This window comes from Punica granatum, chromosome 6 (genome assembly GCF_007655135.1).
Source record: "Punica granatum isolate Tunisia-2019 chromosome 6, ASM765513v2, whole genome shotgun sequence".
Taxonomy (NCBI): Eukaryota; Viridiplantae; Streptophyta; class Magnoliopsida; order Myrtales; family Lythraceae; genus Punica; species Punica granatum.
In genome coordinates this window covers 2,529,908-2,552,784 of record NC_045132.1, presented here as the reverse complement: position 1 = coordinate 2,552,784, position 22,877 = coordinate 2,529,908, and the positions used below count along the sequence as shown (strand labels likewise).

The 22,877-nt window shown below is 37.3% G+C and overlaps 3 protein-coding genes across 3 annotated transcripts; 1 reads left to right on the top strand and 2 right to left on the bottom strand.

The window, feature by feature from the left end:
* Positions 1 to 1,996: 1,996 nt before the first annotated feature.
* On the bottom strand, positions 1,997 to 7,766 carry LOC116211975 (aspartate--tRNA ligase, chloroplastic/mitochondrial). Its single transcript, XM_031546534.1, has 15 exons — positions 7,323 to 7,766; positions 6,627 to 6,770; positions 5,920 to 6,029; positions 5,549 to 5,660; positions 5,335 to 5,406; positions 4,987 to 5,078; positions 4,721 to 4,841; positions 4,459 to 4,581; positions 4,060 to 4,255; positions 3,759 to 3,943; positions 3,595 to 3,666; positions 3,138 to 3,236; positions 2,955 to 3,035; positions 2,623 to 2,680; positions 1,997 to 2,408 (listed from the first exon to the last, which is right to left on the bottom strand). Exons 1-15 carry the CDS (start codon positions 7,659 to 7,661, stop codon positions 2,239 to 2,241), a joined length of 1,974 nt encoding a protein of 657 aa, XP_031402394.1. The 5' UTR covers positions 7,662 to 7,766; the 3' UTR covers positions 1,997 to 2,238.
* A 739-nt stretch (positions 7,767 to 8,505) lies between these two features.
* LOC116209784 (17.4 kDa class III heat shock protein) lies at positions 8,506 to 10,041 on the bottom strand. Its single transcript, XM_031543475.1, has 2 exons — positions 9,708 to 10,041; positions 8,506 to 9,057 (listed from the first exon to the last, which is right to left on the bottom strand). The coding sequence occupies exons 1-2, from the start codon at positions 9,909 to 9,911 to the stop codon at positions 8,791 to 8,793; spliced, it is 471 nt and encodes a 156-aa protein (XP_031399335.1). The 5' UTR covers positions 9,912 to 10,041; the 3' UTR covers positions 8,506 to 8,790.
* An 8,244-nt stretch (positions 10,042 to 18,285) lies between these two features.
* LOC116210015 (auxin-responsive protein SAUR77-like) lies at positions 18,286 to 19,055 on the top strand. Its single transcript, XM_031543803.1, has one exon. The coding sequence runs from the start codon at positions 18,389 to 18,391 to the stop codon at positions 18,764 to 18,766; it is 378 nt and encodes a 125-aa protein (XP_031399663.1). The 5' UTR covers positions 18,286 to 18,388; the 3' UTR covers positions 18,767 to 19,055.
* The last annotated feature ends 3,822 nt before the right edge of the window (positions 19,056 to 22,877 follow it).

The following is a 22,877-nucleotide window of genomic DNA, read 5'->3' as shown; positions in this document are numbered from 1 at the left end:
ATAATGGTCTCATCTACTTAATATTGAGTAAAAATCACTTAATGAGTAAGGAAAAAATTTTGACTTAATAAAATAAGTCATTTTTCACTTATTGATGCTCTCAATCTCTTATAAAATATTTTCTCACCCTTATTATTCATACTCTCTTCCTATACATTTCTTTCTTTAACTAATTAAGTGATTAATTTTTCAATACTTAATTTATCAAACACCACCTAAGTGTTGAGAAAGAAATTTCAGCACTTGATTTATGTTATCAAACACACCATAAGGCTTGGTTTGGGAATATTATTACTGAAACAAAAGTGCAGATATATAATTGCTAAAAAATAAATGTTAATTTCAGAATAAATTTCGAATGGTTGAAATTCAAATTAATGTTTGTAATAGAAAATAAGTAGAAACAATTTACATAAGTACATAGTATCCTGCCGAATAAAATTATGTTTCCAATCGCTAAAATCCACAAAACCATGATTTTAAAATAGTTTACCAAACATTACTTCTACTTAAAAATTAACATAAAAGCACTTATGCAACCACTACTTCACTTCCAAACAAAGCTTAATATGTGTTGAAAACAGATTATTGTAGTTTGTTTTGCAAACGAATATGCTGAAGACTGTCATTCTACTAAGACAAAACTAACAAGGCATTTGTTACGTGGGTTTAGGCCATAGCAATTCATATTCTCACCTATACATTTCCATTTAGATGGTAATGTAAATTACCGTCAGAAGGAGTAATTTAAATTACCACTAGAGGGGTGAGAAAGTGGATTCTCACCTTGATGGTATAATAAAATAAGATTCAGAGTAATGTTAATTGATATACCAAACGCGGTAGTGCGAATAAACGGTAATTCAATCGGTTTGAATCTATCTCGAGGTAAAGTGGTTTTTTAGTGATCAGATTATCGACAATACAACGAAGGCCACCTAAATATTCACTTTATTAGGCAACAAATAACAATTCTTTGAAAAATATAATCTATCAAACAAGAGTATTAAATATTAATGTAAAATTATATTCATTTCCCATCAATTTATCTGACGTAGCAAGCACTATAATCATATATTACCCTCTGGCCTCTGTATTCTCAATTGCTTAACATTCTTGTTAAACACATTAATTTCGCATATCGGCTTGTATACTAAAGATTTTGAAAAATGAGTCAATATTCCCATTATCCTTAACATTCCTCTGAACTGATTTTAGCTAGCTTGGAAAATAGAAATATCATCTCTGTATCTATATGAAAGCAAGAATATCGTGGGTCCGACAATATGATTATAGAACGCTCCGTTACTTATTAAATTTTTTCGATTTTTTTGAACTTGTTATTTTCATAATAACTTTTGACAAAAATTATTTTGTTAAAAATTTTAAAAGATTTTTCATGATAAAATCTAACGACGATATCTTTTTCTAATTTTTTTATTAGATACTGTTAGTAACATTATATTTGGTAAATCAAAATTTTTGAATTTTTGAAATTCAAAAACAATTTTGAGTTTTTTTTCTGATTTTAATATTTAACTTTAAAATTAACATACTAGAATTTTATGATTTTTTTCTAATATTGATCACTAAATGATATTTTCTTGATTTTTTTAGTTTTGTATGATAACTTTTAATAAAAACTATTTTCTAAATTTTAAAAGAATATTTTTACATTATAAGATCCAAAGTCTTCTAATTTAATATAATTGATTGTAAATTACAATTTATAACGATCTAAAATACGCATGACATATAATAACATTGTTTTAAAAAAAAATCACATTATATCCCGTTCAACGGATGGATTCACGACTAGTTATCAATATGTTAGGTTCAATCGGGTCAGTAATGGGGTCCCTAAATTCCGATCCGCCCAATGAACACCCTGAGGAGTGAAAAGGAGGCGCCTCCTCAGTTATGCAAAGGTAGAAGGAAATATCTTTGAAAAATACCTTCAAACAATAACTAGAACACATAATAAATCACTCGGTCATATTAACATTTCGATGTCATTTCAAGATCGAATCAGCAAGAACCACTGTCCGAAAATGCATAACAAGAGCAGCAACGCTTTATATGAGAAATAGTCAATATGACAAAGTAACATGATACAAATTGAAGATGTAATTAGAATTTAACTACCATAAACAGATATGCAGCTGAACTGATATTTCTTCTCGGCTCAGATAAAATCAAGGCAAAACTTCTTTGGCATGTCTATGTTCTTTGGAAATTTTATATGGTTTGAAGAGAAAGATCCCTAAGCTGTTGAGGGTCGACCTCTGAAGGTGCCCGTGTTAGGGCACACTGAGCCGTCGTAGTCTTCGGGAAGGCAATCACATCCCGGATCGAGTTTGCGCCCGCTAAAAGCATTACTAATCTGTCTAGCCCATAGGCAATCCCACCTGCACAGATACCGACCCGAGTATCTTTTTAGCCAAAGATAACATTTTCATGAGACCCAGTAAGGATGGAAATCTTCTGTTTCTCAGAAACACGTTTTCTGAAGCCATGCTCCAACACTAACCATATATATATATATATATATATATATTAGGTGTAACAATTGGGAGATTCATCAGTGCCTCTCACTCGAACATACTAAGAAGGGAACAATACCATGTGGTGGTGCACCCATGTCCAGTGCCTCGAGAAGGTACCCGAACTTCGCTTCAGCCTATAAACATGAAGACCCATGCAATTTAAATTATACATATTTAATTACCGTATAATGAAGGCATGGAAATAATTTCTAAGCAAGGTATGGAATGGAACCGCCACAAAAAATAGTGTTATCCCCATACAAGATTCTGTTCTGAATATTCTAAGCAAGGCATGGAATGGAACCGCCATACAAAATAGTGTTGTCCGCATACAAGATTCTGTTCTGAATATTCTACTCTCATACCGAACGTAGCCCAAGAGCAAAACTGCATTAAGGATTTGCTCACCTGCTCCCATGAGATCCCAACAGTTTCCAAAACCTTCTGCTGGATCTCGCGCTTGTAGATTCTCAAACTGCCACCACCGATCTAAGAAACACCAATATTAGCATAAAGGACACAGGCGGTTCAGTTACATTATAATGTGGGGATCCTGCGATTTTCATAAAATGAGCAGGGAAAAGTTCGTACCTCAACTCCATTGTAGACCATGTCATAGGCTAATGCTCGTGCAGAGGAGAGGTCCTCCATGTCCTCGGGATTTGGTGCAGTAAAAGGGTGGTGCAAGGCCTGCAATAGAGTACCAAAAATAAAAGATTACACCTAAATTATCAGCAAGGTACTTCAGGCCAACCCCGTAGATTATAGTGAACTACTGCCTCCCACTTTGGTCGGTTTTTTACAGAGCAATCAAGCTGCATTCTCTTTTAGTCTCAACAACTGGGTCTTTTTTACTTTTTTCCCTTCTAAGTAATGTAGACTCAACTCTCCGACCCCTCATATAGCGCCTACAACCGCCTAAATGAGCTTCGTAAAGAGGCATCAACTTAGATCAATGGGTTGTGGGGAGTTCATTCGCCCAAGGTTGGCTCACTAAGTTGACAAAAAGAGAAAAAGAAAATGAACTAAAATAGATGTTAGAACGGACCTCGAGTCTCTCCTCCAAGTCATTCCACTGGAACATAGGGAAGTCAGTCACCCAAAGTATCGAATGCCTGGACTAAATTAACAGGAAAAAGGAAATCCCATTAGAAAGAATAACTCCAGTTATATTATTTTCCTCAGATCAAGAAAAAAGAGACCTGGACTTACATGGTCTATCAAATTCAGCTGATGGGCAACAAATAGTCGTAGTCGGTCTAGTGTCCGATTCACTGACATGTGGGGGCCCACAGCAAACAAAATGAGGTCACCAGATGATGCCGAGCATCGTTCCAGCAGTTTCATTATATCAGCAGGATTCAAACTTGACGCAAGTGCAGGAACACCTTCAATGCCTGCAAAAGAATTTAATAGGAGAAAAGAAATCAGCAATGACATGACAAGATCACAATGATCCTCTGACATCTGATGCGAAAGTGAAACAAAACCAGAGAACAAGGCTCGTTTCTACCATCATAGAGAACCTTCAAGAATGGCAAGCCCTTCGCTCCTGATTTTATGGCTTCACCGTAAACTTCCCCTTTCTTGAGAGCAGTGTTTGAATAGATTTTAGCTCCAGATGGAACACAGATTGCCTTGATGATTCCGCCACTTTCCAAGGCTTCCGAGAACACTTTGAAGGTAGTGTCCAAAAAAATATCAGATACCTGAAAACCCAGACAAATTATTATTCAAATAAAAGACCATCTCAGATTATTTTAACTTAACCTAATTGGATCCAGTTAAGTCTGGTTGTAAAAACCATGGTCAACTACAAGCTTAAGATTTTTCCTTCATGTCTAAGATATTTCGAGATTCTGCAATCCAAAAACGTGTAATTTTCAAGAAGGCACAAGGGGAAATCTATTACATCTCTCAATTCAAGACCAAATCTAGTATCTGGCCTGTCCGATCCATATCGATCCATAGCATCAGCATATGTCAGCCTTGGGAAAGGGTCTGGTAGCTCAACACCCTTGACCTCGAGGAAAACCTACGACAAACAATTATAATTTCCCATCATTAGAGCCAACTTTTGCAGATTAATGCAATGGTCTCATATCATGGAAGCACATGATAAACAACGAACCACACATCATCACCGTTTTAACTAACAATTGTGTAAAGCTTACCTTTCTGATAAGGTCTTCGTTAAGCTTAAGCATGTCCTCCAAAGGAGTGAAGGCCATCTCCATATCAAGCTGCGTGAACTCTGGCTGCCTATCAGCTCGTAAATCTTCATCCCGAAAGCACCTGAAACAAATAAAGAGAACTATAAGACTGTATAGGTTTTGCGAAGAAACAAACATCAAGTGAAAGGAAAGGCAATAAACAGTAATAATAACAGAGTAATCAAAGGGGGGAAAAAAAAGAGAGAGAGAAATAGATGAGAACCTACTTCGCTATTTGATAATATCTGTCAAAACCGGAAACCATCAGCATTTGTTTAAATAGTTGTGGACTCTGAGGTAAAGCATAGAATGTTCCTGCCTTCAAAGCAAACACTAGAATGTATCACATTGGTAAGTAAAAGAATTTTGGAGCAGAACGTTGTTACTTTCTCTTATTTTAGTTTCACCCTAAACAACTAACAGAAAGGAAGAGTAACTAAATACAGATTAGAGTTCACGCTGATGCTAGAGTTTGTCACACATATTTGTAGTTTCAATTTATTTTTTCTAAGAAATTGATGCAGTTGGATTTAAGCATAAATACAAGGACAGTAAATAAATGGTCGTACAGACACCTGAACTCTTGACGGTACTAGATAATCTCGAGCACCTTCTGGGGTCGACCTTGAGAGTATTGGAGTCTCAATCTACCTTACAACCACCATAAGATCAAAAAAGACTGCAATTAAGGACAGATATTACAGGCCACTATTTTTATACAAGTCCATCAGGTAATTGATTTAATATAAAAACCAAAGCAATCATGGCTATCTCGCGGCATAGTTTTACCTCCACAAAACCGTGCAAGTCTTCTAGATATCTCCGTATGAGTTTCACCACCCTGTGCCGTAACATAATGTTGAAATGCATCTGGTGACGGCGTAAATCAAGGCACCGATATCTGAAAACAATTTATACTGATTCATTTAGTCAAAATCCTCATATAAGATGACATTTGTATATCTTCCAATACACCACCCCAAGCCCCACCACTCCACCCATCTTCCTACCCAACTTTTATTTAGTACCAAGTGTTATCAAACAAGCCGAACACACATACAAAATAAGAAAATCCCTCCCCCCCCCCCCCCCCCCCCCCCCCCCCCAACCAAAAAAAGAAAAGGAACTGTTAACGAGAAAGAAAAACTGATTACGACTACCTTAAGCGGATCTCTTCTTTGATGGAATCTTTTGCATCATCGCTGCTAGTGACCAGAAAGGGCAGCTTACACCTCACAGCATTTAATATTTGAACATGCTCTGCAGCGACCTAGAAATAAAATAATCCATGTGACATGAGAAGGAGATATAACCACCAAGCTCTAAAGACAGCCTTCTTCTACCACATGACATATTGTAAGATCTCCATCTCTTTATCTCACGATCCCTCCAATTTCAAGTGTAAAGACGGATAATCATAAAAAACCAAGGACGGAACAATAATGTGACTTCACCTGATTTGTGTAATTTTTATTAAGAAAGAGGAAATGAAAGAGATGAGTAAAGAAGAGGAAAAGACAAGAAAATGCTAGAGACGTGAAAGAGGAGAATGCTCATCCATTTATAGATGAACTAGTGAAGAAGACAGACCACAGGAGAACTATCTTAATTATATGGTAGGACAATAAGAACACATCTTGCAGAACATCCAAATGCACAGTGGCTGCATAAGATTATGCAATTATTACTTTAGTCGATCATGTACAATATTCCCCTTCATCCAAATTAATCCACTTTAGAGAATTGATAAAATGCACGCACTTTACTTTCCTCCACATCTCTCCACCCAAATAGAAGACTACAAATCAGAATTTCAAGTTCAGAGCCAAATAATCAAAGCAGAGTGCATGTTAACTGGTACACATACCTCAATTGTCCCTGTTTTCATTTTCTTATTGATGGATTCATTCGGACGCTGCCTGACAGTACCTTCCACAGAGACCACATATTCAAGCCTCAGCTCGTTGATGGCGGAATGAGCCTCAGGATACTCATCAGGGAGAGTTGTAATCTTCACATGCAAAGTGTAAGCACAAAAATTAGCATTACCAACCAGAAGACAGCAAGTTACCACCAAAGATATAGCAAATGCAGCAACAGAAAGGCATTCAATCTAGATCAATGCATGCCATTCCGGCCCATACAGAAGAATCCGTCTTCCCATTTTCAGGCTCTATGTGCTCACAAGAGTATTGAATCGTAGACCTCGATGTTATCGCAAAAAGGTCCCATACACTACATATAGTGGCTTATTGGAACTACAAGATGAAACGAATCTATGAAATGTTATATTGCAGCTCATCATACCTGGAGACACTATGCTGATAACCTTTTAAGCTTTAAAGAACAAAACTTTGCTTCAAAATCAAATCTTCACCGAATCAGAAGCTCCGAGTCCTCTCACAATCTAATAACTCTAACGTGCTATTCATTACAGCGCAACAAGCAATATTGCCCAACAACGCTTCATCGAATTATACCATCAAAACCACTCCTTTATCCATCACGAGCTAGAGAATTTCGTTAGCTGAAAGAACAGAAAGAAGAAAGGGAAAAGAGATACCTGAACAATGCCAGTGTGGTCTCTGAGGTTAAGGAATGTGAGACCGCCGTGGACCCGATGAAGGGCAACCCACCCACAGAGCCTAACCCGCTTCCCGACATCATGGGCAGACAGCTCCCCGCAGAATCCGGTCCGGGAGACCCAGACGAGGTTGTCAGGGACGGGTGAGACGGTCCGCTTCGAGGTGAGGGTCTCGGCGGGGATTCTGGAGGAGGCGCAGAAGGGAGAGGTCCTCTTGGTGGGCAGGGAGAGGGGCTTAGGGGTGAAGAGGGCGTGGAAGAGAGGGAAGGACCTCGACCGAAGGGATAGGAGAGGGAAGGCTCGCAGGAGCAGGGACATGTCCGACACCAGAGAGAGACAGAGAGAGAAAGGAATGGGAGAAGGAACGGCGGACGGGGTTTAAGCGAAGCTTTGAGGATTGACTGCAGAGACGGATAAAAAGATGTTCCGGCCAATGGCCATGCCAAGAAGCTCTTTTGCCTTCGTCGGAGAATTGCACAATATGCCCTGTACTTTTGACTTATTAGGAAACTGGTTCTCTACTTTTAATTCTTCAAACACACCCCGTGTACTTTTAGATTGTCAAACTTAGATCAGAGTACTTTTTGATTGACACATCTTTGCCCCCAAATCACTTCACTCAAATCATCATCTCCCCTCTATTAAAAATCTTGTATACAATGAATGAAGATACCATGCAGAAAAACTACAAGTCAATAAAAATTTGTCATTTTAATTTATAAAATCAATAAGAATTTATCATTTCGATTTACAGTATATAAACAAAAAATTATTTGACAAAAATAATAATTTTTATATGTCTTGTGATATAATTTTACATGAATATCACCATTAGTTAATGTAATCAAACTTCATTTGCAGCAAAAAAAAAAAATTTGAAACACTTCAAAAAAGTCTTATTAACATAATTAAATTTGAAATACATTAAAAATACCTCATAATCAGGATCAAATTTTTCATTGCATATAACTCGATCCAAAATTTAGCAATAACCAGTGTCATTGATTGCCAATACTAGCTTGTACACACAAGGCCGCGCAATTGCATCCGCAGAGTAAGAGGCCATTTATAGTTGGAAGTTGATCCGATTAATCACTCGACTTAATATTAGACAGTCATATTTATAGGCTGCATTCTCTCTTGAACCTCGAATTAGAACACCTTTGAGCCGCTTGAGAGGAGGAGACATTAGGCAAGGGAAGCTCTTACATTCCTTATCGACGTGGATATTCCGTTCCTTATCGATATTCCACTTGAACACAGTCGATACACCATCAAGCTCCACACCGGACTGTTGCCTACGGATTAACACCAAGGGTAGATACAAATGATACACAACGCAAACACGGAAATCATACACTTAGGCTACAGAAGCAACAAGTTCCTATCTAAGCCCCCGGAATTGACGAGTTTTTCTTTTCCCCCTTTGTAGTCTTCCCTTCACACTCTAAGCAATGGCAACTTCCACGGTCTTGGACTTGGGCGGAGGCGGCACTTTCTCAACCGTCACGGTCAGCACTCCGTTCTCGCACTTGGCCATGATTGCACCTGCATTGGCATCCTCCGGCAGCCGGAACTTCCTCATAAGCCTGGGCGATGCCGAGGTCCTCCTCTCCAGCCTCAGGAACTTGCACTCCTTGTCTTGCTCGGTCTCATCCCGTTTCCTCTTCCCGTTGGTCTTTATCACTAGGGTCCTCTCATCCTCCACGGTCACCTGCACACAACATTCAGACTAGCATTAAACAAACACGTCCGACATCAAACAATCAACCAAACCTATATATTTTCCCGGAAACTCATTCTTGCAGGTAAACTCCCTGTCGATGTCCACGAGACGAGCGTAATGATCATATATATCCACAAGTGATACTTCTCGACTGGCATAGGCGAACTGACTACCGATCACGACGATCTAAGACAACTATATCAGCATCATCTACAGCATATCAGTTAATTCACATTGCTCAATTGATGATCTGGCTCAGGTTGCTCCGATCCGATAGAGGGAAGAAGTAGTCCAAGTAATTTCTATGTTCCACTGGGAAATTTTACGTTATCATTCCGAAACAACCCATCTAGCTACATTTCCCACTATCGATCGGCCAGTACGTATCCTGCAAACTGTTCGCAGGACTCAGTGACTTCTGCAATTGGCACTGACTAAACTTCAATCGACCCACTGTCAGTTTATTCGGATTTTTGCTTATTTCCACCGACCATCGCTGTCAGTCGAACTCGACAACATCGGCAGCATTAGACACCAAGCACCAGTCACTATCTATCTACCATAAGTTTCCTACTTAAATGTACGGAAGATAAGAAGAATCACCAGAGAGACAGAGGGAGGTGCATTGACTTCCTTACCTGAATGTCAGACTTGGAAACGCCGGGGACGTCCATGTAGAAGACGTACTCCTTGGGCGCCTCCAGGATGTCCACCGGAATGTTCCCGGCGCTCTTCTCCCGCCCGCCCGCCTCGTGCGGCCTAGACGAGAACACCAGCTTCTCGATTGCGTCCGGGAAATCGAGGAGCCCGTTCAGCAGAGTTTGCTCCAGCGCAAGGCTCATCCTCTCCGATCACAGCAGGGCGGCGGTTACGGCGTTGCTGGCGCTGACAACAGCGAATGCGCGATCACGAACGGGGGTGTATCGAAGCAGAAGGAATCGGCAAATGTCTGGCGACGAGGCGTGGGGGGCGGGGGGAGGGAATATATGGAGAGGGGAGCAGAGTTACGCGAACAATCTGGAAGAATGAAGGCGGGGGGACACGTGTCAGCATTTACGGGGTTGTGGAATCCTCTAAGAGGTTCTGAAACAGTGACGTGGCGCAAGGACTGCGACTGTTCTGTCGGACGAGGGAGATTGAATGATGCTTTTAATTAATCATCATTACTTCCGAGAAAAGATCAAACGATCATTACCGTTGCGAGCCGTTGGATTTGATTGACTTAATAATATACATACATATAGCGGAAACTCACTGGATATACATCGTATCGTAATGTTAATTCGACATTGGGACGAACATATTAATTTCGGCTAATAAGATGAGGAGGGGATTAAAAAAGATTTTAATGCTCGTGGGGTCGCGAATGAATTTTCTCAATGAAAATTCGATGCATGCAATCGCATTAAACAGATAATCTTAACATTATATTACCTTCTTCTTCTTTTTAATAATAATAAAAAAAATCATAATTACCAACCTCTTCATTCTCCACTTCAGCGTAATTTCGCGGTTCGTGTTCGGCACCTCTTGGTTATCGACTCCATAGGCCTCCGTTTGCTTCTGCTCCCATGGTCGATAAAGGATGGGATGAGAGAACGACTTTGACGGTCTTAATATACCACGAGCCTTGATGAAGACGACCATCTCACAAGCAATTGTTGGTTCAAGTTAAAAGGCAGCCAAACATTATGATCAAATCAAGGACGATGCAATTCTTCCATTGGAAGACGTAACGTATATATTCGTTCCATATGACACGAGATACAACAAATTAATAATGGGAATTTTTTTTTTGTATATACATCAAATATGTAATTTCTATTGATTTATTATACTAACACGTGGTACAATGGATGCATGAGATACTTTTTCTCCTTTTGGTCCGAATCTATATTGGCTCAACGCCCCTCTAGTTTCAATCCAGGCTTGTTATATCGCGATTCCAAATATCTTCCGTACCTAAACATGGCACGACAAAAACTTAAAGCATGGTTCGGCGTTTGTTCCGCTTAAGTAAATTTTTGGATTCGAGTTCTTGTGAATATAGAAAATCTACGCTGGAGAATTTTATCCTTTAATGGGCTAACCCGGCTCAAATGGATTAGTCGGGACCGAATTTGACTTTCGGATACCATAGTTTACACCGAAAAATTTAAAACATGGTAGAAAATAAATTATTTTGAAACTAATTTTTGCGCAAACGCCATGTTGGAAGTAGAACAATGACAATCAGCAGAAGATTTATGAGACACTTTCCTATGAGGGAATTCGGATCGAGGGCTGAGGCCCATACTCTTCTTTAGCCCTATATGGGTTTATACATTTCTTACTTGGGTGTGTTTGGATTGAGAGTTGAGTTGAGTTGAGTTTTGATTTTAATTGGTTTGTAATGATTGTATTGTTGAATTATGAGAAAAAGTGTGAAAAAATAATAAATAATTGAGAGAAAATAATGATTAAGTAATGATTGTGTTGTTAAATTGTGAAAAAGTAATGAATAGTTGTGAGAATTTAATATTAAAAATTGAATTGAATGGTTAAAAATATTTAAAAAATAAAAAAAGTAATGATTGTGATGTTAAATTGAAGATAAGTGGAGTTGAGTTGAGTTGAGTTGAAAATTATTGCGAATCCAAACACACTCAACTTCAACGGACGACTGGACCATATTATTCGGCCCGATGGTTCCTAAATGACCGTTCTAGAGTTTCGTCCGACACTACGACTCTCCAATGAAGAATTTCTCGCCTACGCTTGGTATATTTAGGAAAAGAGAAATATTCACGGCATCGATCCAACAAGGTATGGACATTCTTATGTCACCGGCTAGTAGTAGGCTAGTAGAGCTACCGGATCAAATCCCTTTCAAGCCGCAATTCCAAATTACAAATACTCATCCCTATGTATTTAATATAATTTGAACTGTGTTCTGTATAAATAATAAGCCATAGTTAAGCTTTCCGACCCAGCTCACTTATTCCATAAAGACAACCCGGAAATGTAATCAAGAACAATCATCAAACATTGTATTCATTATTTTTTGTTAGTACTTTGTTAAATTAATTAATTAACTAATTAAATGGAGAAAAAAAAATCAATACCATACTTCGGTGGGCTTAGGTGGGAGTTGCGACTTTACGAGTGCGTTTGGTTTCATAGTTAAAGTAACTTTGATTTTGATTTTGATTTTGATTATGGAAAAAAAACAAATGAGATGGTATTATAAATTTAACTTGGGAAACGCGTGTTTTTGTTGTGTAGTAAGTAGAGTTAAAATCAAAATCATGATTCTAAAATCAAACTCTGAAACCAAACGGGCCCGACGTGTTTGCTCCATTGGGCTGTGGTGAGCCTGTGCTGGACCCCCAAGAATCGGGTCTAAGTACGCATAAATAAGAACCATCACCAACTCTTATCTTGCAATCACGTCAAGTTTGAAATAAATATTAATATAAGCGCATGATTGCGAAAAGCACCCATGTTTGTTTTCCTAGCTTTAAGCCGGGTCGATCAAGACCGCTACCAGCAGGTGAGAAAGCATAAGGAGATATAGCGTATACGAACCCCAATACGATCACCAATTGATGCATGGGTGTGTGGCAGTGGTAGTGAGAAAGGACAGGAGAAGATGAAATTCGGAGACCAACTTTGGCAGGTAGTCCATGCAAAATTGAGGGATGAAAAAGGAAGAAGATGCTGAATTTGGTGGCAGGGTGGTCGTCTCTTTTGGGACAAAGCATAGAACGAAATCCTAGCTGGGTTCTCTGCTGACTGGTCACCAACCCGCACAGCTTCCTTTTCCTTTCCATGCTGTTAAATGATGCCAATATCTGTCCCCAACAAGAACAAGAAAATTTTATAGTTTATTAAGGATTCCCACCAAGAACAAAAAAGGGAAAAAAAAAATATTGGGCGACTAAATTGGAACAATGACAAAATCCCCTCATAATTATAGAGTAATGTGGCTCTATTTACACTTATTTTCCGTAGTTCGTGAATAATGCCTAGTTGTGATGTGTGTTCGGTGATTGCGATAATTTTTCCAAGCTTTTGGAATCCATTGGTTTGGATTTGGAGAGAGATGCCGTAATCATGTGGGGCGAATCAATTTAGAGGTCCAATTCTTGAAGGAGAAAGCCCAAAGTTTATTAGGCCATCCCATTCAAGATGAGGCCCAATCTGGAAGTCATGCCTTGGGCCCAATATGGAGACAAATATATATATCCATAAGCGTGGCTTCAGCCTTCATGTACAGAGGCGGTGGAATTAATTTCCTAGGCAGCCGATATTTTGATGATCGAGCATGCAATAATGTCATGATATTCTCGTGTTATATTTCATTTTAGTGTCAAATAAGTCAGATAATTCTTCCGATATTGTTTCTAGGTAGGTTAGGAGTTGATTTCTTATTTAGATATTATCTTGATATCGTATTTTATGGGTGTATCGATTACGATATATTCTCCAGGGTTTCATGGTATCGCTTATATATATGTGTCGTCTTATGCGTTATTGGACTCTGCATATCAATCAATCAAACTCGTACTTTTCTTATCTTTCGTTTATCGCACTCCACCTTACACCCACTTTCGTTTATCGAACCTTACTTTTCCGCATTTTTCAATTCCCATTCGTTCATTCTTCAATCGATTCCCCGTGGATCGATAAAATTCGTCCTTGGATCTCCCGGGTTTTCAAGGCGAAGATTTTACCTTCCTTCGGCACCACTTGCCGAAGATTATCGAAGGGCGGTTCACTTGCATCGGGTGGATTTCCTTCACTTCAAACTCGGCTTCTTGGGTTGAATTATCAATCGAGTTCTATTAAGCAGATTGCATAGCCGCTTGATCGATATCAGACTCATGTTCGTGCTTGTGCATAGGAAATGGGTAGAGAACCCTAAATGGTCAAATCCTCGGACCTTGAATCGTCTAAGTTGCACTCTAATTTTAAAGACCTAAATCTAGTTGGCAAGCAATCCCGTGAACTTTTAAGGCCGTGGTGCACGCTTTGTTTTGGTGGGGCCGGTTAGTGATGCGTCTCGTAACTTGGATCCGCTTCTTGGCATGCTTGGATCTCCCACGTGTTGCCAATTAGGTGGTCGTGCGATTTTGACGTCGACATCTTCTTTGTATAATCTATATACATATAGTTAATAATCCACATTCTCCTCGTGCTTTAAGGATCATGTGTTTCACTACCGCATAAGTGACGGTAGTGATAAGAATCATATATGCAATCGGCTAAAAGTTTAAGCTATAAGGAACAAGGGAACTTATACTCATCTCATGCATGTTATTACTTAATTTATTGTGGGATACTGACTTCTCATACCTTTCCTCACACGATAACACGTGTTCTTTTACTATCACCATCGCGCATCACTGCCGGCCTCAACATTGACTAAAGAGGCTGGCAAACTCCGAAGCCAGCTCTCGTACTTGTATCTATAAATCATTACATGAAGACTAACCTTAGGCGTACACTTGGTGGTTCTCACTTTGCACGTTTGGGGTTTCTGATTTTGATTACTGTAGTGTGAAGTCAACGGGTAAGTTTGGGATCAATAATAAATAATTATATTTATTTAAGATTATAATAATTGTGTCGCTGAATTATAAAAAAATGTTAAAAAGTAATGAATAATTGAGAGAATTTAGTATTAAAAATTGAATTGAATGGTAATTTTTATAAAAAAAATTGAAAAAAAATGAAAAAAATAATAATTGTATTGTTGAACTGAAGATAAACGGAGTTAAAATGAAGTAGAATAATGAATATTACTCATTTGCTAAACACACCCTAAAAGTCGCTTTGAAGTTACATTCTCGCTCTCATATCAATAAAAAAAGTTTAATGGAAATCCATGCTCTATATATTTTCCATATTTTTCTTCTGTTCTTTTGATATGGAACAGCAAATTCTTGATATCATGAATAAGTAAGTTATTTTTTTCCTATCCTTTTCCATAAAAATCATGCGAGTAGAAAACTTACTTCCACAAGAAGTTATATATATATATATATATATATATAATATAATATAATAATTACATTGCACTTGTTGACGAGTAATTATATTTTCTTGAAGTCAAAGGAGGGCTAATTCGTTTGGTTGCCTAGAATTTGGTAGCTTGGTGATTTTGTAATTATCACTCGGAACATTGTAAGTGCAAGGAAAAAGGCTTGACGAGTTATCTTGTCTGGTCCATAAATGACCAATGAACCAAGGTTGGCCATTGAAAATGAGAGCTGTCAACCAATTAGATGAAAAAGGTCAAATCAGTCCTCGACCGAATAGGTGCAATTGGACTCCACCCTGATATGTAAGTTCGGAATTAATGTCTTCCAAACATTCCAAGGGACCAAAAGCCGAACAATTACCAATCGAACCAGTCCAATTGAATTTGTGATAATATGCTAAAAAAAAAAAGCATCTTCAAACAAACAAAGAATAATTTTATAAGCGCTATTTCACTTTTTTTTTCCTTAAAATAAAAGAATATTTTACGAAAATTTCTAAGGATGCATTTAGTATGGGTTATCCAAGAAGAATTACCAGCAATCTGTGATTAAATTACCTTGGTCCACTGCATTACCTTATTTGATGACAACATTCGAGTGGCAATCCATCCTGCAGTGGTAATCCCATGTGGATTGCCTCCAACATGGTGATCACAACAAAATAAAATCATAAAAGTCTTCTTCCTCTCAGCCCTCTTCTAGAAACCCTAACCGACTCCTCTGTCGCCGCCACCACGTCCTTTGTCGCCACCACCGTCACCTCTACTCCTCCTCGACGTCTCCCCTCGCCGTCACCTTCTCCATCGAGCTTCGTCGAAGCACAAAGGACTCTTTTTTTTTTTGGCTAACCCGGGGTGTCCAAACTTCGCTCGACTAATACCCAGGTTTCCGTGAACCCCCGGCGGCACACGGAGCGGGTAATTACGCCAAAGGCGCGCCTATGGCCCCAAGGAGATTCGAACCTGGGTCTCGGTGTAAACTTGAGTACACATTAACCACTAGACCGAACCCTTTGGGGTTGAAGCACAAAGGACTCGATTTGAGCTTCGACGAAGCATACAAGCCTCGATCCGAGGATTTCGTGCTTCATAGAAGCTTGAGGTGCTGCGACTATGGAGGTTTTCGCCACTTCATCCTGAACGACAGCCGAAGCTCTTTTTCCTTTTTTTCTTTTATAATATATATATATATTTAAAAATTAGGGTTTTAATATTGATATTTCTGAAAATATTTTTCAAGGGCAATTTGGACTTTTTAACCTGCATATCTAGCAATGTAAATCCATTGTTTTTTCCTTCACCAAATATGTTAATGTGGATAACCAATTATCTGTCTAGTGGTAATTTATCTTGTGGTAATGTAAATTACTACTTGAAAGATTACAGGCAATGCACCAAACCCCTTCTAAGAATCATAATTTGTTTTAAATTTTATCGTTGTAAACGTAACTATGCAAAGCTAGTATTACTCTATCAAATCATCCATGTGAAGTTATGTTTCCATACAGTTTATTTTTTCCCAAGAGGACGGCTCAATTCCCCTTCTCCTTCTCCCCTAGACATCTATACATAATATATAATAGCAAATCAAAAAATAAACATAGTTGAGCCAGGTGTCATTCTAGAATTAATAGGACGATGTCATGTGCCAAGTTCTCAATTTTCTATTTATTCAAAATTTACTAATCTTCTCTGTCCTCTTTAATACTTTAATAATTAATGCACAAGTAATTAAATTGATTTATAGGGATAATATATTTATATCAATTCAATTTACTAATATTATTTTCATTTTTCAATTCTCAATTTAACAAATAAAATTATGTTTACTGTAATATCTATGAACTTTTAAAAATCTCTATACCAATATTAAATACACTTAATAATATAAAAAATACAAGTGAATTGATCTAAGAATTCGTACAATTTAGTAATAAATATATCATTTGAAATTTGATTAATTAAAATTATTTTCTTTTCCAATTTTCAATTCTAGAAATGTTTAATTATATTCTTCAAATTGTAATATGGTTTTTCAGTTTAATAATGATAGGAAAATATTTTTTTGAAAATTTTTTCCCATAAGTAATTACTTACATAATTAAAATTGTAAGGAGATTTGGAATATTAAAAAATTATTACAAGTTCTAAATATTAAATATACTTAGAAATAAAAAATGATGATAAAATATTTTTTTATTTAAAAGTTCATTAAATGAATGCAATAGATTTAGTCTCTCTTTTTGTTAAACTTACTTAAAATTGAAAAATTGAAGTTTCATGAGTAACTTATTATTGTATAAAGGATTAAAATGCAAATATCTTCTACAATTTTGCTATTGAAAATTAAGAGTTTTTCTAAACTAGAAGGCATTAGTTAATTACTTTAATTAAAATAATTTCATTAATGTGATTTTACTAATCTTATTTATAAAATATATAAATTAATGTGAATAACATAGTTTTTTATGTAAATTAAGTATTTAATAGAGTAAATCTAATACAATGCATTTAATATTCTCCACTCATCATTATTTTGATGATTATCAAAATGTTAATTCTACAATTATAAACTAATCAATATTTTTAAAGACTTTATATAATAAATTATAAAAATTCCGTTCGAATAATATTTCCTTACCATGCACGGGTGAAATGGCTAATTTTAATTTATCGGAAGATAAACCATGACATCCCATTTAATTGATTTGATGCATTTTCATCAGCAACACTCCCCTACCTCCTAGTAACCTTTTTAACTCCTTTCTTTTCTACGATTTTATGTTATACTATTCATCATAATAACCGAAATAGTAAATACGTACTCATCCGGATTTTGGAAAAAAAAGAGTGAATACTCGAAATTCAACGTATCGTGGTAGTCGAGTCGCGTCAGACTCTGGTTTTCGGATTAACAACAAAGAGAATAATCCAAAATGCCATGGACGGGGGCCAGAGGACGACATGTCGTCCATATCGTATAGCTTTGCGTCCCCACCGGCACCAAATTGCTTCATAATAAACACAGAAAAACAATACCCGCAAATGGCTTATCTTTATTTCTCCTCTCCGCTAAAAAAAAAAAACAAAAAAAAAGAGGAATAGATAGATAAATAAATAAATAAAAATCTCATTCTTAGCTGGGCTAAAATTGGGGCCCACTTCCCTATGGGTTTATATTGGAACCTTCCACGCCCCTTTTTCCTCGGTCCGCTCCTCAGTCTCCAGATCCTCTCTCTCTCTCTCTATCTCTATCTCTCTCTCTCTTCAAATTCCGGCAAAGAAAAATCGGAAATGGTCATCGTCGGGAAGCTGACGAAGCTGAAGTCCGCCATGAAGCGGTGGCCCTCCTTCACCAAGACCACCCGCAGCCCCTCCAACCAGGTGACCGCCGCCCCACCCGCCGCCGCCGTCGGCGACCACGGCGGCCACAACCTCCACGCCGTCTACGTGGGGAAGTCCCGGCGGCGGTACCTCGTGAGCTCCGAGGTCACCGCGCACCCGCTGTTCCGGGAACTGGTGGTGGAGGAGGAGGGCGGCGGAGGGGGGTTCGTGGTGGCGTGCGAGGTGGTGCTGTTCGAGCACCTGCTGTGGATGCTGGAGAACAACGCGGCGGAGGAGGGACAGCTCCTCGGCTCCATGGACGAGCTCGTCGAGTTCTACACTTGCTGATTGATCGATCGATCGATCATCAATGAGACGGAAAACTCCATTCCATTTTCTTTCTTTCTGCTTTTTCGGAGAAGTTTATGAAAAATCTCTGTTGTAATTAAAAGATTAATTCTTAGGGTTTAGATGATAATCGATGGTGATTAGTGAATGAGAGAAGAGACTGATTGATTTTTCCCTCCAAAGGGTGAGGAATAATTTCTTTCTTTTGTACTTTTTGTTGAGGATGATAAATTTAATATATGATGATATTGAATATAATTAGGACTGTTATTAAGGTCTTACTAAGAAATTTTTTTCAATTCAATATGAGCTTATGATATGATAAAATATAAATTCTATTCTAATTATAAATATTTAAATATTTATTAAAGGGACATGAATAATCATCGCAATGCAAATTAAATTTAAAATATATTTAATTATCAGGCGAGTGCATGCGTCGCTACTATATGTCGTTTTTCGTATTATTAAGAAAATTAATAACTATTGTTTGGTTGTTTGTTTGCTGGTTCCAACTTCTAGATAAGTCCTTTGGGCTAATGACATTCCTTTTGCCGGGCTTATTCCATTCTTTTTTTTTCTTTTTCTTTCTCCAAATTTACTTATAAAAATCGAATGCATGCAGAATTTCTTGATGATTCGAGATTTAGAGATTCTTGATTTGAGATTGCTGGAGCAAATGATTAATTATGCGAAGGAATTTGATCGTCACAATTGATAATCTTTTTTTCTCATTATTCTCAAAACTATTAAAGGATGGCATGGGATTTAGTTTCGAAAAAATATAATAGTGTGTTTGGTTTTAGAGTTAAGTAGAGTTGAGTTTTGATTTTAATTGGGTTGTAATGATTATGTTGTTGAATTATAAGAAAAAATGTGAAAAAGTAATGAATAGTTGAGAGAGTTTAGTATTAAAAATTGAATTGAATGGTTAAAAAAATTGAAAAAAATAAAAAAATAATAATTGTATTGTTGACTTTTATTGTATAGTAAGTATAATTAAAGTTAGAGTTAAAATTTTAAAAATTGATCCTAAAACCAAACGGGCTGACCCTTCAGGTACACTATCTAGTACATGAGTCATTAAGAAAGGAAACTAGCTGCACTCAAAAGCCGAGTAATCTACCGTTGAGTTAGCAACCCTAATAAAAAAGAGTAGAATGTTTACAACAATCGGAATAAAAATAATAAAGGGATATAGGTGTAGTCCATCGACCAATCCTATGGCTTCATTAAACTAGGGATTTATGCATGAATCGATATCACATACGTAATTTGAGATTTAATTTGAGATTGATTTAGCTATCATAATTTCCCTGACATATACGTGTTAACCTATCAAATACACAAATACAGGTACAGCTTGCATCCGATCATAGGATCACTTGTTACGCTTCTCTCAAATCCTTGCTGGAAGCAAGTAATCTTCTATTATGTACGTCTTGATTGTTTTTGATAACTTTAGCTATCATTTCTATTTCTGACGCATATAAGCTTCCATTAAAAGTGGGACAAGAACATCCGTGATGGGGATTGAGCTGTTCGGATGTGATTCCTTGGAAAATCTTGCCCACATGAACTTTGTGCACACCCTCAGTCCAATCTAATCTAACCTAATCTTTTGTCTAGAATCCCTTTTCTCTTTTCCTTTTCTTTTTTTTCTCCTTTTTTCATAAGATTACGACATATATTCTCAATCGATTAAATGATATTTACTTCCATACAAATATCAATTTATCCGTTACTATTCTTTCAGTGAGTTTCAAATTTTCGATATAAGTAAAGTTGATTCATATAAAACGCAATAATTTGTCATCTGCTCATGATTTCGATATTTTAAAAATCTTGCCCTTGGCATGCGCATGAGGTCAGTCATACGGGTGCATTGACATAATCGATCGGTATTTCTGGGAGTAGCAATGGAGGGTTAGAAATTTAAAAAATCATATAATCTTTCTTTTTTTATTTAATAGTAATATGACATGTGTCCTTATCAATCATTTTATGGGAACAAGAAATTACAAAGCGACCTTCCTTTAGTATTCACACAAGTGTGTGTTTATGATAATGATTAAGGCAGATGGAGTAGAGCAATAAATCACTCCAATGGACCATTATCTTGGCGTTTGATTGCATTGGAGGGCTTCCTCAAGAAGAGTTTTCAGCCTCCAGGACACATTCAATTGAAATGGTTATGGAAAATTAATTATAAGTGATCAAGTCGAACGACTATCGTCGCGCAAAAAAATTGTAATGAGAGAAATTTCTTTCATTATTTACCTTGGCTTACGGAACCATGCATAGCGAATTAGATACTTGCCAACTCTCAATGACAAAAAGGGACATCAAAAGAAACAAGGTAACCTGCAAATGAAAAGAAAACATGTCCTTCACGTCTGATTTTGATGCTTAATTAGTTTGGTCCCGAATCGTAATTGGCATTGAGAATCAAACTGAATTGGACCATGCCAACTGGTGATGGGCCCGAGACCGACCTTATTGACCAACACGCTTTAGACTGTACATTCGAGGTTATCGGCTTATCCTCGTATCTAAATATCAGTCGCTCTCTAGGGCTCGACTAAATGTTCAACTCCACTACCGAAAGGACCCTAAATGTTCACTCATGGCGTTTATGCCTCACAAACCCTAGAACCGTGTGTACATTACTACATTTCCCATTCGTTATATACTTTGGAAAAATCAGAAAATGACGCACCTAAGTCGTTTGGCAAAGTCGCTTGAAGCCAAGAACAAGACCCATGCACGGTCTCGTCCGACCCACCTAACTAGTTAGAATTCCTCCAAGAAACCTTGACAGCAAGTATAGAGGTTGGCCCCCATTATTTTCACACGGGCATAACTGGTATATGGCAGCTAGGTTTAAAAAAGAAGTACCTAATCTTTAGGATAGCAAGGGTCAAATATTATTAAAAGAAATAAGTTGTTATTCAGCCAAAAAAAAAAAGAGAGAAGGGAGTAAGCTGTTGACAGAGATTATATATGTCACTTAGGCATATATTTTAGACCTGACATGCATTAAAGTAATGAGTTTCTCCACGAAATTAAGGAAATCAAGTAGAGGGTAGTTGATGGTGGGCAATGATTTCAGTTGGTAGAGATGCCTCTCTGCAACATCCCAAACAAACATTGATGCTGTGTTCCTCTCAAATTTGTTTATTTATTATTTGTTTGTTTATTTGTCTGTTTATTTATTTAATCATAATGATTTATTTATTACGGTAACAGCCAAATTAGTTTGCTTCGGGCCGAAGTAGCTCTACTTGGAGTAATACTGCTATGATTCATTTGTCGAGAAAGAAACGAAACTCATCAATGAGGTACAGTGCAGTTAAAAAACTGCACTGTATATGAGCATATTCCAAATATTGGAGTTCAAAATTATTAGAATTAGTAACGTCACTAGAATTAAATTGACGTTTGACTCGAATGCAGGTTCGTCGAGAACACCCGTAGTCTCATCCGAAAAAATTGAGGAGGATTTGTTGTTTCAATTGTGTAATTTCTTAGTGGAGCACCCATCAAAGCTGTTTCCAGAGGACAAAACAAATCGACAAAGTAAGCAAACGTCCAGGTTGTTAATTTGGATTTTTCTGCATCGAACTTTTTTATTATTCTCTCCAAACTTGAAAGTCGGTACAAGAGTACCCAAAATCTACCCTGCACCGCCGTTCACTTTTTTTTTTTGCCCTTCATCCCTTAATTAACTTTTGCATTTACCCATGCAGTAATAGATTTTAAATACAGGTCACGAATGAGTACTAGAAATCTATCGTACCTATAAATGATACAGATTTCGATTTCGGATAGGCTTCTAGTAAAATATATGACATAGTAGTGTATGAATCCAAAAGCCGGCCACTGCTTCTTTACGTGCTATGATCTGAATAACATAATAATTATAAAGTACTGAAATCTGCTCAATCCCATGTAGGAAAGAGAGTTCAAAGTAGAACGTTATTTCATGTATCAAATGTTTAATTATTCAAACAAGTCTTTTACTTGGGTAAATAGTTTTTAGTTCTTATTCTTCGAAACCGATATGACGTAACATTAAAAGGTGCTTATACAATGATATTCACCACCAATT